This window comes from Chiloscyllium plagiosum, chromosome 9 (genome assembly GCF_004010195.1).
Source record: "Chiloscyllium plagiosum isolate BGI_BamShark_2017 chromosome 9, ASM401019v2, whole genome shotgun sequence".
In the NCBI taxonomy this organism is placed as follows: Eukaryota; Metazoa; Chordata; class Chondrichthyes; order Orectolobiformes; family Hemiscylliidae; genus Chiloscyllium; species Chiloscyllium plagiosum.
Window position 1 is genome coordinate 50,147,634 of NC_057718.1, and position 18,403 is coordinate 50,166,036.

Genomic DNA, 18,403 nt, shown 5'->3' on the forward strand with positions numbered 1-18,403 from the left:
TTGGCCAGTTTACCTTCGTACTTCATTTTTTCTCTGCGTATTTCCTTCTTAGTAATCCTCTTTTGTTCTTTAAAAGCTTCCCAGTCCTCTGTTTTCCCACTTATCTTTGCTATGTTATATTTTTTCTCTTTTAACTTTATATGTTTCTTAACTTCCCTCGTCAGCCACGGCCACTCATGCCTCCTCCTAGGATCTTTCTTCTTTCTTCCTTTTTGGAATGAACTGATCCTGCACCTTCTGCATTATACACAGAAATATCCGCCATTGTTCCTCCACTGTCATCCCTGCTAAGGTATTGCACCATTGAACTTTGGCCAGCTCCTCCCTCATAGCTCCATAGTTCCCTTTATTCAACAGAAATATTGTCACTTCCGATTGTACCCTCTCCCTCTCAAATTGCAGATTGAAGCTTATTGTATTATGGTCACTACATCCCAATGGCTCTTTCACTTCGAGGTCCCTGATCAATTCTGGTTCGTTGCACAATACCAGATCCGGAATTGCCTTCTCCCTGGTAGGCTCCAGCATCCGCTGCTCTAAGAATCCATCTTGGAGGCACTCCACAAAGTCTCTTTCTTGTCCCATGAATTCCATGAAACATCTCAAAGAATGTTAGGGCCTTTGTGGATTGGTGGAGCATCCCTAAATCTGGACCAGAAGGTGAAATTAAAGTCCTCGCTGCTTAGGAGATGTGAAATAACATCTCCAAATAAGTTGATGAGAAAATATCTGTAAAGTTGCTCAGAACACATATTTAGAAGCTTGCTCCAGGATTGAATCAATTCACGTTGCATGGAACTGAGCTTGGCTTCGAAATATAAGAAAGAGAACACCATTCCTTTTCTGAGAGGGAGGAGCCAGTTAAATCATGGAATTATTGAGCAAATATTCAAAGATCATCAGGCTAATTTTCAATCCAATCAATCTGTCAAGGAAGAGCTTCCTCTACTGAATCAAAAGTAGTCACACTCCCCTTTAGATTTTTCTCCTCGAAAATATTGTTGGACGAGGCCAGTTAGTTGCGCCAATGTTCCCTCAATGGTCGGCTGTATGCTTACATATACTGCAATGGCATCTCACTTACAGAACTGTTGGACCAGTTGCTCCCATGAAAACATCTTCGTGCAATTTTTGTAGGTTCTGGTTACCTGTAAGGTTGCTGGGAGAAAGACAAAAATCATTCATGTTTCCTGAACAGCTTTATTTTGGACACATGATTACGAAGTAGTTCTTCAAAAATGCAAATTCTAAAGCTGCAATAAGTTCTTTTGGATAAAATCAAAAGAGCAACTTACAGATGATCTAAATCTGTTCCGTTAAATGCATGGCTTTGTACTTCTATGAGGCCATTGTTAATCAAATTTCTGTGATTAAAACAAAAGGAAAATCAGATAGAAGGTTTGATAGGGTTTTTCACCTGCTTCTAAATGCTCTGGTATTTAATGTACACATGTAAAATGTAAGCCTAAAACAGCACACTTTTTTAATTGTACCTTTATTAATATGTTTTTGTGGAAGGACTGTTATTCTGAACATTTTTTTTTCCAAAGTTATTACTGAAATTTGTATTTTTGAAGGTCTGAAATGATGGACTTTTTTTATTTTTTTGTTTTTCTGCTTGTTTTTCCTAAGAATTTGTACTCAAGATTCTGCACCTTGGTACCTAAAATGGCGCGATAAGTGGTGACTTGTAAACTTTTCAATATACTCATTAAAGCTAATTCAATTCAGAAGAACACTATATTAAATAACATTTCATTGCAAACAGAAAATCAGTTTTTCAAAAAAGTAACAACCAATTCCTATTTTCTGAAAGAAATGATGGTCCATTGCTTGGCCATGCTGGTCACTATCAGGGTTCATGACAATATATTCAAAAGTGAATAAGGAAAAAGAAACATGCAAATGTTTCATATTTGAAATCAAGCCCTCCAATTTCTGAATCACACTGATGGAGCAGTGACATTAATATTATTATACTGATTCCACTGAAACTCAGCACAGTTGATGTGGAACTAATTTGCTTCTGAGGTCAGAACATAAAAACTGGTGGCAAACAAGAGGAAAACCATTTGCCCATTTTGCTTGATGAGACACTATTTTTAAAACTGTATTTCCTCCTTGGAAAATACAGGCTTACTTTGATGTGTAGGGTGTGAAACAGAATGCTCTGATGCTTCAAAGAAGTCATCCTGAATTATTTAGTGGTCTAGTAAACATCACCAAAATTTGCATAATGAGGGGAAGAAAGCATGAATCTCAGTTAAACCCTGGTCTCCCAGTCACGATCACTGACATTTTCTAACCAGGCTTATTGCAGAGAAATGTATTTCTAATTTAATTTTCATTTCCGAATGCACCTCAAATAGCATTGACTCTATTGCTAAATCCAGTAACAAAGATTAATTTGCAAACCTTCATTATATCACTTTGGATATCTTCCAAAAAATAATGGTAAAAGACATTGTTAATCTTGTTGAAGTCTGAGTTATTCAGCATTACCTTCTGATAGTAATACCTTGCCAAATGTAGTTTAACTTTTAAATGCTTTTGGAAGTCCTCATCAATATGTCGAATTGCATATAGGTGCTTGTATATTTGTGAGTAGATAGGTACTTACATATTTAATGTTCCAGTGCTTAATCCCTGGAAAGCATACGATGGTATAACTTGCATGTTTATGTTGTCACGAAATTCACTAAATGAAACAGACAGTCTTTGAGTCAGGAAATGAGAGAGCTACAGGCTAATTAGTCTGACATCAGTTGTCAGGTAAAGAACTGAAGTCTATGATCAAGGCAGCCTTAACAATGACTTAGAAAATCATAGTATAGTAAGATAACATTAACATGGGTTTAGTAAAGGGAAATTATGCTTGACAAATTTATTAACAACTTTGGGAAGTGAAACCAATAAGGTTGTTAAAAGAGAGTTGATAGATGTAATATACATGGGTTTCTAAAAAAACATTAATTAAGGGTGGTACATGAAAGAGTAATACTCAAGATAAGAGGAGAGACATTCAAAAAAGACATGAAGGGCAAATGGTTTTTACAGGGTGGTTTGCATGTGGAATGAACTTCCTGAAGAAGTGGTGGATGTGGGTACAATTACAATGTTTAAACGACAGTTGGATTAGTACATTAACAGGAAAGGTTTACAGGGATATGGGCCAGGAGCTGGCAGGTGGGACTAGTTTAGTTTGGAATTATGTTCAGCATGGACTGGTTGGACTGAAGGGTCTGTTTCCATGCTGTATGACTCTATGACTCTATAAGGGTTTGGAGTGATCATTAGCATGGATAGAGGATTTGTTGGTGGGGAAAAATGAGGCATTTTCAACTTTGTAACTGGTTGCAAACTTGGATCTCAAGATTTTGGAACTAAATTAGTTACTTGGTTCAGAGTCCAGGAGTGATAATGATACAAAGCTAGGTAGGAATGTAAGCTGTGAAAAAGACAAATGGGCTTCAAAGAGAGAAAAAATAGTTAAAGAAATAAGCAACAAGTTGTGAGGGTATAATGTGGGAAGTATAAGTTTAAGTAAAGTGGGTCTGTATTCTCTGAGTTTAGAAGAGTAGAAGGTGGTCCCATTGAAGTGTACAAGATTCAAAAGGTTTGGCATGAAAACACTGAGAGGCTGTTGCTACTTTTTGGGCAAAGTAGAACATAAGACAGAATTTTAGGGTAACGGACTGAAATGAGAAGCTATTTCTTCATTCGGAGGATCTCAGTTTGAGAATGTTCTACCCCAGAGGGCAATGGATATTCCAGGTTTAAGTAAATTGAAAGCTAACATAGACTTTAAACCCTCAAGAATTGAAAGGATGTGGAGAATAGTTCAGGAGATGTAATTGGGGCAGAATTTTAGACATGACTATACTGAATGGCAGAGCAGGATTGACAGGCCATATGTACCACTTCTGCTTCGGTTTGTTATGTCCTTATGTTTTATTTTTCTATTTTTGCCAAGATGTTTGATATCTAAATTTCAATTCAGTGCAATGCATGAGAGTAGAACCTTATCTATGCAGGCGTAAATGATTTATGAGAGATGCATCTTAATTATTATAGGGCATCATGTCTTCACAGCACAGCTTTTTCTTCCGGTTTCAACACTGACTAACACTTGTTTAGTATTCTTGAGCACAAACAATATTACTCATTGCATGTTAATCAAATCAAATGATGCCATTTCTCAAAGATATTTTATTTCAAAACACAGCCTTTCATGATACAAACAAGCTAAGTGTGATATCCTGTCATTATCTGAATAAACATAAAGCAAACAAAAACTGCAAAGCTGGAAACCTCAAACAAAAACTAAAATTGTTGGGAACATCAATGAGTAAAGAGAGCACAGCCAAATTAACAATTCAGCATGCACTAAAAGAAGAGAGAGGAATTGGCCCTTATTTCTTGTGAAGGAATTGAAAGATATTGTGAAACTTTTTATGTACTTAACTTGTGAATAATGTTATAATAAAGCAATATTAAATTGTAATTTTTTTCCATATAATTTATTGGATTTTTTTTAGGAGAAAGCATTCCCATGGGCACATGGGGTTTATATATCATCTCACCGTGCATTGTCAACCTTGATTTTCCACAGTGGGTGGAAAACTGCAAGGTGAGAGTGTAGATGTTTTAATATGTGCTCCTAACACATTCCTGATGAAGAGCTTGTGCCCGAAACATCAATTCTCCTGCTCCTCGGATGCTGCCTGACGCTTTTCCAGTGTCACACTTTTCAACCGTTACACTCAATACTTGTCTATGGATCCCTAAATGTACAGAAGCAGACCTACTTCTCCACTTCCACCTTTCTATTTTACAATTCCTCCACAATCCATTAGTGGAAAACATATTTTCTCTTAGAATCTAGAACTAGGCTTCATGATTAACTGTAAAAGTCTGACTTTTTGAAAGAGATGAGGATTTTGTTTTTCTCTGAGGGTTTTGGTGAATTCCCTTCCTCAAAAGTCAGTGCATATAGAGTCTTTAACTATTTTTAAGAGAGAGGTAGATAGATTCTTGATTATCAGAGTTGTGCAGGAATGCACAGTTGAGCTTAAAATCAGATCAGGGATGATCTTATCAAAAGGTTGAACAAACTCAAAGAGTCAAGTGGTCTATTCTTGTTGATTGCCTGTTTTTTTCACAACTTATGATAGGAATTCTATTCCTCTCCCTTTTAAGTATATTCTTCATTGTATTCTTTGCCTCCTTTCTTCTTGCTGATGTAACATTTGTCTGTTCTCAGTTCATGTTGACACACTTCACCCTCGAATCATGGTCATGCTTTCCCTCTCTAGAGTTCTTCTTTTTGATTTAATATAGAATGATTCAAATTGGTTCAATTTACTCCCAACAGTATTGCCCAAACCTTCCTTTTCCTTTTCCTCTTATTTCATGCTAGTCAATTTCAGTCATATCTGCCCCTCAGATTCCCCTGTCACTTTGTTTTGTCTTCCAATGTTGCTCAAGACCGTTGATATCATGATACTAGTTATGAGAAGGTCTGCCCCAAAGCAACATGGAGACTTGTTCTTTGAAAACTGTTCCTTGAGGAACAGGGAAAGTGGGCGCATGAAGCCTGGCAGGAAATTGAAACAGTTGAGCATGAAGGCATACACTACACATGCCTGACTCTAACCTTATACGCTGACAACAACTGTTTTACATGAGAGATGTAAGCAAGAATTGTTCCAGTGAATGAAGAACGTACATTGCTTTCAGGTTAGAATTGGAAAAGAGAAACAGAGTTTAATCAAATGAAGTTTCAAAGTGACATAAACGAGTAAAATCATTTCAGTTCAAGTCAAACAGATCATTAGGCTTAATTAACAGGACGACAGAAAGGGTATTGGGACCAGCTACAAAATTCTTAACATTTAGAATGAACAGTCTCAATATGAATTCATTTGCCAGCTGGTACGCCTTAAAGAAGTATAAATGGAAGGGTAAGTCTGTGAAAATAGGATACAAGTCCCCACTCTACCTGTATCTTTATTGTTTCAGTCACCATCATGGAAGATAGAATAGTGGAAAACAAAGGGAATTCAAGAAAGTTCACATAATTGTATAGATATTTTGAATATAGATTTAATATTAGGACAAACTCAACTCACTGAAGGGAAGCGTAAATCTGAAAACCAGGGTGAGGGTTTTATTGATCTGCCTGCAACCTGTCCTCCCTTTATATACAGATCTCCATTAGACACACTAACAATATTAAAACCATCTCATAGAATGTGCATGACAATGGTTGAATACACTAGATTTTTCTATTCATGCCTGGGGGACCAGTGAACCATCTGGGATGAGTGAATAAAAGCATATCAATCAGGGAGGAGTTGACACCCATAGGGATGCCTAAATTAAATGACTGAATGAGAAAATAGAAAGGTTTTTCTCTGCTCTCACTTTTCCGGTATTCACCAGGACGATCCAATAGCTTGTTGGCCAGGGAATAAATGCTGGACACACTTTCCTCATTCCTGAAGAAGGGCTTATGCCCGAAACGTCGATTCTCCTATTCCTTGGATGCTGCCTGACCTGCTGCGCTTTTCCAGCAACACATTTTCAGTTATGAGGAATGCTCAAATTTGAATTTGGACAGTTGCTGGTGTTAATAATTCCCAATCAGATGAGACTCAATGGTCCTTCTTTCAGGATAACAACTGCTGCAGCTAACACTCTATCAAATTCTGCACAAGTTAACTCAAAACTACATTTAAATTCTTCTACAGATCAATTTTTTTAGAACCAGATAACTGAAATTTACATTGTTTTGGCTTAGTTCAGGTTGAGGGATTCTCACTGCAAGGTCTTACCATATTCTCACTGTATCTTACCAAATGTATTCCATTAACTGTGTTTCTTTATCCTATGGTATTTCTCATATCTAAATCCATTCTCTTCTTACTACATGCTGCTCTCAGAACAACTTGCCAGTGAGTGAATATCTGCAGAAAGACTGCACCATTTTTGAGTTGTATCTGGATAGGCATTAGCAATATGGCCTTGTCCTTTACTGCAAATATCTTAGTGCAGCAGCCACAAAGCCACCCTGTCTACTCAACAAAGCCAGTACGGTTGGCACTCACTTGCACATGCAACTCCATTCTCTCATCCTCGTCACTGTTTAAGAACTAGGACACACTCTGTACCTGTCCTTAGATACACCCCATCTAAAGACTCTCTTTGAATCCATTCTACTCTTTCTCCAATGCCCAGTAGTCATCTGTATCTTTACATTGCCCAGGAGGGAACATTACACACAGGCGAATTTCAGACAAAATTCAAACATGATCTTTTGCTGTCAGCCACTAAAAAGGACCATGGAAGAATCAAATGCAGGCAGCAGTTTGTACCCACAATGCTGGCACCTTGACCTTGGCAATCCAGGATGCTCTTCTGTACCCAGTAACATCTATTGGAATTAATTAGGGCCTGTCTCTCTTGTAACACCCAAAGCTGAGCTCTTTCATCAACAAGGGGAGCTTCCTCCAGCTCAATGTTCTCATCCTCTTGCCCAAATGATGGCTCCTATTCCCCGGATTCTCAGCATCTATCATATCACCTCATTGTCTGCTCCAATTGTAAAGAACACAGCATATCAGGAAGATGCTGTGCATTCTGTCTGGACTATAAAATCATAGACTCTTAGAATCCCTACAGTGTGGAAACAGGCTGATTTGCCCAACAAATCCACACCAACCCCTCCGAAGAGTAACCCATTCCCTTACCTCTGTTATGCTATATTTACCCCTGACTAATGCACCTAACCCACACATCCCTGAATACAATGGGCAACTTAGCATGGCCAATTCACCTGACCTGCACATCTTTGGACTGTGGGAGGAAAGCAGAGCACCCAGAGGAAACCCACACAACATGGGGAGAATGTGTAAACTCCACACAGTCACCTGACTCTGGAATTGAATCCTAGTCCCTAGCGCTGTGAGGCAAAAGTGCTAACCACTGAGCTATTTTGTTGCACATACCAGAGAGTAGTCATAGACAGCTGCCACCTGCAAAAGCGATCCTTCTGCAGCCCTATTGTTCCATTATTTTCCTAGTCAACTTTGTGAATGTGCCAAACTGGCTGAATACATTATACATTACAACCAAAAAGAAATAAGTGTTGCACTTCAACCCTCCTCCCATCTCAGACCCATCTCAACCATTGAAACAGTGATCTCAGGTCTGCAGCCTGGAACTGAGTACACCATCAGAGCTGTTCAGAACTCTCTGCAAAGTGAGGCACTGAGTGGGAAGCAAGTCACAGGTAAGCCCTCTTTCCAAGTGAGAGGGAGGCTCGAGGTCTGTGCAGTAATACCGCTCTGCCTTTGTGGTTGAAGGCAGTCAAACAGCTTTTAACTCCAGCCTGCTGGCGTGAGAGGCTGTTGGAGTCCACCACAATTTAACATGAGGCCCTCAATCTCTCTGGACGTCCCTTGTCACCACTGTGGGCAGAGGTTTGCAGCCAGGGACTTGCACTGCTGACTGCATAACAGAATGAACATTGGAAAGGTGTTTCCGTTGGCAGGAGAGAGAGGACCACAGGGCACAGCCTTAGAGTAAAGGGAAGACCCTTTAGAATTCAGATTAGAAGAAACTTCTTCAGCCAGAGTGCGGTAAATCTGTGGAATTCATTGCCACAGAAGGTTCTGGAGGCCAGGTCATGGAGTATATTTAAAACAGAGATAGATAAGTTCTTGATTGCCAAGGGAATCAAAGGTTATGGGAAGAAAGCGGGAGAATGTGGTTGAAAACCCTATCAGCTGTGATTGAATGGTAGAGTAGACTAGCTGGGCCAAATGGCCTAATTTCTGCTTATGGTCTTATTCCATTTTCCAATGCATTCATTATGAACAATGACAGACATTTAAGAAATTAGTTCATGGTTCACAGCAAAGATATATCCCAGTGAGGAAAAGGGACTCTGGAAAGGGGATAAGTGAACCATGCTTAACCAGAGGAGTTAGGGAGAGTACCAAATTGGAAGAAAAAAACGTGACAAACTTGAATGGTAAGCCAGGGGATTGGGAAAGGTTTAAAAACTAAAAAAAAGATAAATAAACTTTGATTGTGAGCTTGCAAGCATTATCAAGCTGGACAATAAGACCTTCTTTAGATATGTAGAAAAAGAAGTGAGAAACTAAAATGGAGAGATATTGACAGATTCACCAAAGTGGGCAAGAACTTGGCAGAGAGAATATATGATAGGAAAATGTGAGGTTATGAATTTTTGAAGGAAGAATAGGGGAGCTGAATATTACTTACATAAAGAAAGATTGCAAGAAGCTATAAAATGGAGGTATTTAAGAGTCGTCTTGCATGAATCTCAAAAAGCTAGCATCCAAGTTCAACGGGTAATAAGGACGGCATATGGAAAGCTTGCTTTTGTTTCAAAGGGAATGGGGTATAAAAATAGTGAGATTTTGCTAAAACTACACAAGCCACTAGATAGATTACAGCTGGAAGTCTATGAATGGCTTTGGCCCTCTTATCTAAGGACTGATACACTGTTATTGGAGGCCGTACAGAAAAGGTTTCCTCGGCTGATACCAGGTTAAGAGGAACTGTCTAATGAGGAAAGTTTGCATAATTTGGGCCTGAACTCATTTGAATATAGAAGAATGTGAGGGAACAATTTGGAAATATGCAAGATTTTTAGGAGACTTGACAGAACAGATGCTGGAAGCTTGTTTTTCCTTGTGAGAGAATCTAAGACCAGAGGGTATCATCTGAGATGAAAGGTTTAAGTAGAGAAGAGGAGGAATTCCTTCTCTCAAAATGTAGAGAATCTGTTGAATTGCTTAATACAGAGGGCTTCTGAGGCTGGGTCAATAAATATATTCAAGGCTGAGCTAGTCAGATATTTAATAAATTAGGGAATCAAGGTTTATGGGAATAAGGCAGTAAAGCAGAGTGGAGGATCAATCTATCAGCCATGATCTCATTCAGTGGCAGAGAAGATTCATCATTCTCCAATGGTTGAATGGCCTAGTCCTGTTGCTATATCTTGTTGTGTCTGAATGTGGTGGAGCCTATGGATTGTATCCTGGGATTCTGTTTGATGCTGATCAATATGGAGGCTCCTTGCAGCCAGCAGCAAGCTGAGGTTGCCAGGTACCCACTCTGATTGCCAAGATGAGATTTCTGGAAGTTTAGTTTCTTTGGCATGTTTGGTAAGAAAGGTATGTTACTGAAGCATGTTGCAATATTAACAAGTCAATTAACAAGCTGTGATACTCTGAATTGACAACTTACTGCTGCCTAATGAGAAACTCACCACATCACCATAAAAGTTGCAGTGAGATGCACCTGAGGTGGAGATAGACTTTTTGTCACATTCTGTTACTGATCTCATAATAGCCCATGTTGGTTACACCCCTTTAGATTCCACCCAAAATATTAAAAAGTAGAGGACTTAGCTGAAATTAGTCCCCACCAGCAAGACAGTTAGCAAAACATGAATTCATTCATTCATAACTGATCAGTATCAAAATTAGAAACTAAAGGCAACAGGAAATCAACCAAGAAAGCAACAACTTTAAAATTTATTGAAAAGAACCATAATTTATTCATTCTCCCTTGTATTATAAAAAACTAGCTCAAAGGACTTACAGAAGCAAAAAATCTTCAGAATGAATGTTTGTGATATCAGGAAAGAACCTTATTCCAGTGTTTGTTATAGTCCTGTGGAGATGAAAAGGCACATAAGAAGTATAGCAGTCAAGCATGCATTGTAGACTAAAATGCTTATAATTCATTTAGCAACAGAACACATTGTTAATTATTAATTTCAAACCTTCAGCTTTCAATGAAGTTTTGGGAGGAGAATAACATTTAACTAGATGAACTGTCATTGAGTAGATTGAGCCAATTAAAACAGAAGATGACAGTTTAGCTCACAAGATGACACCATAGCCTTTTGTAAATTACTACAAATCTAGATTGTAACATTGCCATTTAAATGTAGGCAGATTCTAAAGGACTTTATTCTGGAGTTATGCTGGCTCAAGAGTGCATTGTGTCTTTAGATCTTCATTAACATGCTCATACATTTCAATATTTAAACTAATATTTCATAGGACTTCCATCAACCTCCCCTGCAGCTCGAGCAGAAACTAATGGAACTCAGTAGAGTAGAACAGAAAGCTATTTATAATTCCTATTTCTGGAATTGTCCAGTTTGCCTCTGAAGATTAGGAGTTATGCCCATCCCATACAAACAAATGCCTCTACAAAGGAATTCCTGCTTTGAGAGTATTTCAGGAGCCAGTGTTAATATTGGGACACTACTATGTCCACATTAGAGAAGTCTATGCAATGGTATGAACTCAAGTCAAAAATCAAACAACGTCAGGTTATAGTCCAACAGGTTTATTTGAGGAAGAAGTGGAGCTCCAAAAGCTTGCAATTTCAAATAAACCTGCTGCACTATAACCTGATATCATTTGATTTTGTCCTTGTCCATCCCAATCCAGCGCTGGAATCTCCACATAATGGTATGAAGTGAGCTTTGGCACTCATTCTGACAGGCAGCCTGGCTGTGTTTGGAGACACACAATGTTAGCAATGCTTCAGCTATGATTCTTGCTCCAACCCACCCATTCATATGACCTGTCCTCCCATTGACTCCACAATGTGTAAAAGTGTCAATGCTGGCAAACATTAATTAGTGCAATCCAAGCATAATCGTCAGTTTTCAGCCCATGGATTTTCAACACTAGATCATTTTACTGAGTTTCAAATCCTTACATTTCTTTTCATATCATAAAAAAAATCCAAAACAAATTTACTGTCTGAATGTCATGGTAATAACTAAAATGCTGTTATGGACCAGATCAGACCCCCTCAAAATATGTTAAGAAGGTACCCTGGATCCTAACATTTTCTTGTTTGAAAGGTGAAGTGCTGTGTTCCAGATGTGAAGCGACTGGTTAAACTACTCGACCTGAAGCAAAACACAATTTATTTTAACATGGTAGTTAAAATACAAACTAACAAAGAAGGAATTTAGAATAGCTTAACTCTTGGAAAACTTAACCAAATAATGCATATAGTTTCTATTGCTAATTAACTGTTCCAATACAGGAACATCCATAAATACACTCCTTGGCAAAAAGGCAAATTCAGACATAGATTCTCACATGCAGTTCTCCAACCCAGGAGGAAGAAAACATCAAGAGCAAATTCAGAGAAAGTAGCAGCTAGGAGACATTCACTGAAGCCTCCAAATCCTTTGAGACTCTAAAGGCTTCTGCATAAAACTAAACCTAAAAACTAAAAAAAAAACTAGAAAGCCTAGTCTGAGAGAGCTGGCCACACCTGGGCTGCTTCCAGTGTACCAACTTAAAAAAAAACAAGGCCTCACTAATTGTTTACTTTCTTAAAGACAGCTCTGTATCTCTGCATTACAACCTCTCTTCAAAGAAAAGGACAAAACAACCTCTTAAAGTGACAGCATTGTCACAATGTTATTTGCTTTTATAGGAAACTATGCAAAATCTACTATTGGTACAACATTAGAAGTGTAAATACACTGCTATCCATGCAAAACCAAGTTTATTTTATAACCAGCTTTTCATAGGCTTATTTTGACTGTGATTACATGACTTATGTAACTGCTGTCAAACTTAGTAAAACGTTTTACGACAATTTATGCTACAAAGTATAAATTTGGAAAGATTGGCATATTACTTGAGGACACAAGATGATGTAAAAGACAATTGCAAATGTCTCTTCAGTTAATACTTCAACAAATTTGAATTCTCAGAATATAAACTCATATGATACATACTAAACATGTCCATTAGTATGATCTTGTAATTGCACTTCTTGAAATGCAATTCAACTTACATTTGAAACCAAATCAGAAGGTATGTAGGGACCAGAATAGAACATTAGACAGAATACCAAAGTGTTCAAATATTGAGAGACAAATAGTACCAGAATTAAACTCAATAAGATAAGGGGCTGGATAAACACAGCAGGTCAGACAGCATCAGAGGAGCAGGAAAGTTGATGTTTTGGGTCAGGACCCTTCATCAGGACTGCTCCTCTGATACTGTCTGACCTGATGTGATTTTTGAGTTCCACATTTTATCAACTCTGACTTCCAGCATCTACAGTCCTCAGTATCACCAGAATTAAATCAATAGGTGGTGTCAGAATAAGGGAGAAATTAAAATATTCTAAATTAGGGTTACAGTGCATGCATATGAATACATAGAGTGGGATGAAAGTAACAAAATCTGAATTAAGTGTATTATATTGCATGTTAATGAATGCACAAATATAATCAATGTGATTGGGGTGTTAACAGGCACAGATTTTCATCTATCACCTGGAACCAGAGAAGCGATGGCATAGTGATATTATCGTTGGACTGTCAACCCAGAGACCCAGATAATATTTGAGGACCTGGGCTTGAATCCCATTACAGCAGATGGTGGAATTTGTGTTCAATAAAAATATCTGGAATTAGGAGTCTAATGATGACTATGAATACATTATTGGAAAAACCCATCTGGTTTGCTAATGCCCTTTAGTGAAAGAAACTGCCATCCTTCCCTGATCTGGTCTACATGTGACTCCAGATCCACAGAAATGTGTTTGACTCTTAACTGCCCTCTGGCGAATTAAGAATGAGCAATAAATGTTACCTGGTCAGTGATTCCTTCATGAATAAAGAGAGAAACAAAATAATGCTATAGATAAAACAGAGACCTGGCTCAAGGAACAACAGCACTGCATGTTAAATATCCTTGGAGAGAAAGTATTGATTAAAGATACAAAAGGGAGGAGAGGTGGTAGCATTGGTTAAGGGGGCATTACCGTGTGGGAAAATGAGAATGTCCCAGAGTGTTCAAAGCCAGAATCAAATTAGCCAGAACTAAGAACCAGAAAAGATAGGATTACTTTCCTCAGTATAGACTACATGCCATTAATTAGTTGGAATGAGGTGCAGGAACAAATCTGCAAGAAATTTACAGAGATGTGCAAACCTTTTAGAGTAGTTATAATGGGGGCACTTTATTATTTCAATGCAGCCTTTGATAGTGTTACTGAAAAGGATACAGAATTATAAGCATTCCTAGATAGTGTTCAGAAGAGTTTTATACAACAGTACATGTCCAGTCTAATGGGAAAAGAGTTATTGTTAAATATGTTTTTTAGGAATGAGATGGGTCAAGTTGATCAAGATATTTATATTGCTGTGATCATTCTATCATAAGGTTTATGATGGTGGTGAAATAGAACAATGAAGAGTCCAAAATAAAAATAATTAACTCAGTGACAGCTGATATCAATTGGGGAAAGTATGGAGCTGGGCCAGCTAGACTGGAACTCAAAGTTTGGCAGGAAAATTTTCCAGCTGATCCATGGGCTACCTTCAAAACAGAAACAGTATGGGCACTGGTAAATGTAAACTCCAGAAGTCCCTGGATGAAAAAGGAAATAGAAATGAAAATGAGGATAAAAAAGACAGATATCAGGTAGAAAATACAATTCAAAATCAGGCTGAATATAAAAGATTCAAAAGGAAATTGAAAAAGCAAATCAGAGAAACAAGGAGGGAGTATAAAAAGACAGGCATCACATACAAAGAGAGCTCCAAAGTATTACATAGGCAAATAAATAGTAAAATTGTGACAAAAGGAGGATTAGGGGTGATTAGGGATCAAAAAGGAGCCTTGCATGTAGATGAAGAGCCACAACTAAGGTAATTCTGAAGGAAAACCAGTGTAAAGGAGGCATTCTGATCAAACTCATCTTGCATTCTTTAATTTGGAGGATGCGTATGACCAGTGTGTTCGTTTTCAAGGCGAGTGGTTTATTTTTTCCTTTGGGAAAGAAGCAGATACTATCTAGTCATAGTGATAGAAGATGAAATACAGCCACTTCAATGAATTGTTATGAAGGAGGTATTTAAATTTGGCAAGACACCAGGAGTAGATGAGCTGCATTCAAGGATACTGAAGGAAATGGAAGTGGGCATGGTGGAAGGACTGGCCATAATTTTTAGGTCTTCCTTAGACTCAGTGGTGATGCCCTCAATCAAGAGAGGATGTAAGGATAAGCCCAGCAATTACAGATTCGTCAGTTTAATTTCCATGGTGAGGTAAACTGTTGTAAACAACTAATTTAGTACAGAACCAACATTCACATGCACAAATGTGGATGAATTAAGGAAAGCCAGCATGGATTCTTAAAAGAAAATTATGATTAATTAATATGTTCTTGTATTTTGAGGAGTTGATGGAGAGTGTTGATGAGGGAGATATAGTTGACGTGGTGTAAATGGACTTCCGAAAGACATTTAAAACAATGACACACAACAGAATTATGAGTAAAGTTGGAGCTTATGGAACAAAAGGGACAGTAGTAATGTCGATATAAAACTGGCAGAGCAATAGGGAACAGAGTAATAACTTATTGATATATTTCAGGTTGGAGGAAAGTTAATGGTGAAGTTCCCCAAGATCAGTGGTGGGACCCTTGCCTTTCTTGATACATATATTAATATTCTAAATAAAGAAAATGTGACATTTGGCCCATCTTGGCATATAGAGGACAATTTTTAAGTTTGTGCATGTCTCAAAAACTGGAAGCCTCATAATACATTTGAGGAGGATGGTATAAAACTTTGAAAATATGTCGAAGAGGGTAATACAGTGGACTTCCAAAAGACATTTGAAACAATGCCTCACAGCATAATTAGGAGCAAAGTCAGAACTTATGGAACAAAAGTGGAGTGGGCAAATAGGTAAGAAATAAACTTCAATGTTAATGATGTGATACATTTTTATTCAAAAAAGATGGAAATGCAGGATAAATCAAAGGGTGTTACCCTAAAGGGTGACCACGAGCAAAATATGTGCCAATATCATTAAGGATAGCAGGACAGGTGGAGAGAGGCACTAATGAAGCATACAGTATTTGAAGCTTTATTAGGGAGGGGATAGAGTAGCAGAACAAGGACATTATGTTTAAGGCACTAGTTAGGTGTCAGCTGGAAGGTTGGATTTTATTCTGGTGCCACACTTCATAAAGGGTGTCAACACATTGGACAGACTGCAGAAGAGGTTTACAAGAATGGGAATCTCTGTTTATAAGACAGATTGGAAGAGGTGGGTCTGTTTTCTTCAGAGGAAAAAAGGCTAAAAGAAGATTTGCGAGAGTTTTTAAAATCATAATGTTTCTGCATAGGGTAGGTAGAGAGAAACTTCACATTTATAAAAGGATCGAGAACTTGTTACTTTTTAAAGAAATTTATAAAAGAAGCATGTGTAATGCAAAAAGAAAATTTACGTGTCAAATAGATAAGATCTAGAATGCACAGCCTAGGAGTGTGGTGAAGGTATGTTCAACTGAGGCACTCAAGAGGGAATTCAATGGTTAGTTGAATAGAAACAATATGTAGAAGAATGGCACTAAAGTTAAATGTTTATTTGGAGACTGATGCAGATATGATGGTTTGAATGGCTGCTTTTTGTATAATAACAGTTCTGTGATTGTGGGAAACATAACATTTATCATAGTGATGCCCAGTCTTAAGTTACCAGTACAATGTCACATGATTTCCATTTTCCTATACTGGCTAAATTTACTTTGTCTCACTGTTCATATTTTTAACTGAAAACCTTTTTTGCCATCTTTACAAATTGAATTTAGAGAAGGCTAATCGTTACAAAAACATTCCTTTTCTCCCTAAAGCTGAAGCAACCTTCATGGTCAAACTCATTTTTCTATTCCAGACTGCATGTCCTTGAATCAATAGTGAAGAATAGCCATTCTTCGCCACTGTGGTAGCTGAACATTTTTCATTCTATGTAAACTGAATTAATTCCCTAAGCAGGCATCCTTGACAGTACTAAATTGTTCTCCACCTGTTTTATTTCTTAGGATTGCCTGTACTAATTGATGCAGTCTCTTATATTTGCTTCTTTCTTTCTTGGATGCCATCCTTGTTCCAAAATGCTGGAAATTTGATTTCTGGGAACACATCGATGACAACCATTCCGGCAGTTGATCAAGGTTCGACTTTATGAAAAATGCGATTTGAACACAGGATGAAGCAGGAATGCTTTATTCCAGTGGCATTATGTCATTACAATTAGAAAGCTAAATGAAAGATGAACAAGGAACTATTTACACGATGTACATGGAATGATCACATGGGTTACATTGGGCTGAGGAATTTCTTTGTCTGCTTCTCCTTCCCATCAGCCCTTTCCACACCAACAATACCAATGCCAGGATATTCTGTTGGCAAATTAACTTCTTGCCTGTCTGTGATAGGATTAGATACAACTGAGTTCAATAAGCGAGCCCTTGTTTAACATTAGCCATGGCACAGCAGTAGTATCCTTACCTCTCGACCAGAAGAGCCAGGTTCAAATCTCACCTGCCCCAGACACATCACAATGTGTCTGACCAGAAAATATCTAAAGTCAGGAGTGCACCTGTGGCACAGCGAGTGTCCTTACCTCTGAGCTGTAGGGTCTGCATTCAAGTTTGACCTGCTCCAAACCGGTATCATAACATAACTAAATAGGTTGATTAAAAGTACCTGATGCTAGCCAGAGGGCCCCTTTCGGTGCAGTAGCAATGTCCCTACCTTTGAGCCAGGAGACCTGGCTTTAAATCCTACTTGCTCCATAGGCAGGTCATGACATTTTTGAACAGGTTGGTTAAAAACATCTAAATCCAGCCTGATAATATTCCACCAAGAATGAGGGGTAAGTAGCTGAGACTACTGGCCAACATTTGTAGGTGGCAGTATCAGCTTTGTGCACTGTAATATGAGGGTCTTAGTTTTGAGATGGGTGAATCATTAGAGGTGTGATCCAATCTGAAAACCAGAGAAGCACCTTTACTCCTGCTGGACAAAAATTTAAAACAATTACATTTGGTGTTCTTCTCACTACTTCTCCCTGAAGAGAGAGCTATAGTGGTGTCCCCAATTAAGTTACCAGAGAAAATTGTAGAGTAGAGTCCCAAAACTTCATAAAGGCCTTGTAACCATGAGAAGAAGCATTTGGTTTTGGATACTATCTTTGTTACTTGAGGGTAGAGGAGGTTTAAGTTTGAAAGGGGGCTGTCTAATGGGTAAGTAAACAACATGATCATAACTGCCCATATGCCCATTTGCCGCTGCACAGGGTTAGACTAAAATCACTCTCAAAATCATTCACTGCAAACAATAATGTGCTCTTGGTAGGAAGCCTTCTCTCAATTAAATAATCTCTAATTAGGGATTCTTCAAAAGCATGGCTTTTGTGTACTACCCTGTCTGAATGTTTGTTTGAGTATATCTGTCACTCTGCAAACACAACAGTTTTAGCAGCTGTGTCAAGAATCAAACTTGGTCAAATGCTGA

General features: G+C 38.1%; 1 protein-coding gene across 1 annotated transcript in view; it reads right to left on the bottom strand.

Moving 5' to 3' along the window:
- Nucleotides 1–18,403, bottom strand: part of LOC122552860 (follicle-stimulating hormone receptor-like) — a 141,920-nt gene that overhangs the window by 26,987 nt on the left and 96,530 nt on the right. The window contains exons 3-6 of the mRNA XM_043695907.1: nt 10,639–10,710; nt 2,621–2,698; nt 1,296–1,364; nt 1,085–1,159 (exon numbers count right to left, since the gene is read on the bottom strand). Coding sequence (XP_043551842.1) covers nt 1,085–1,159; nt 1,296–1,364; nt 2,621–2,698; nt 10,639–10,710 — 294 coding nt within the window. The remainder of the gene's footprint in view (nt 1–1,084; nt 1,160–1,295; nt 1,365–2,620; nt 2,699–10,638; nt 10,711–18,403) is intronic.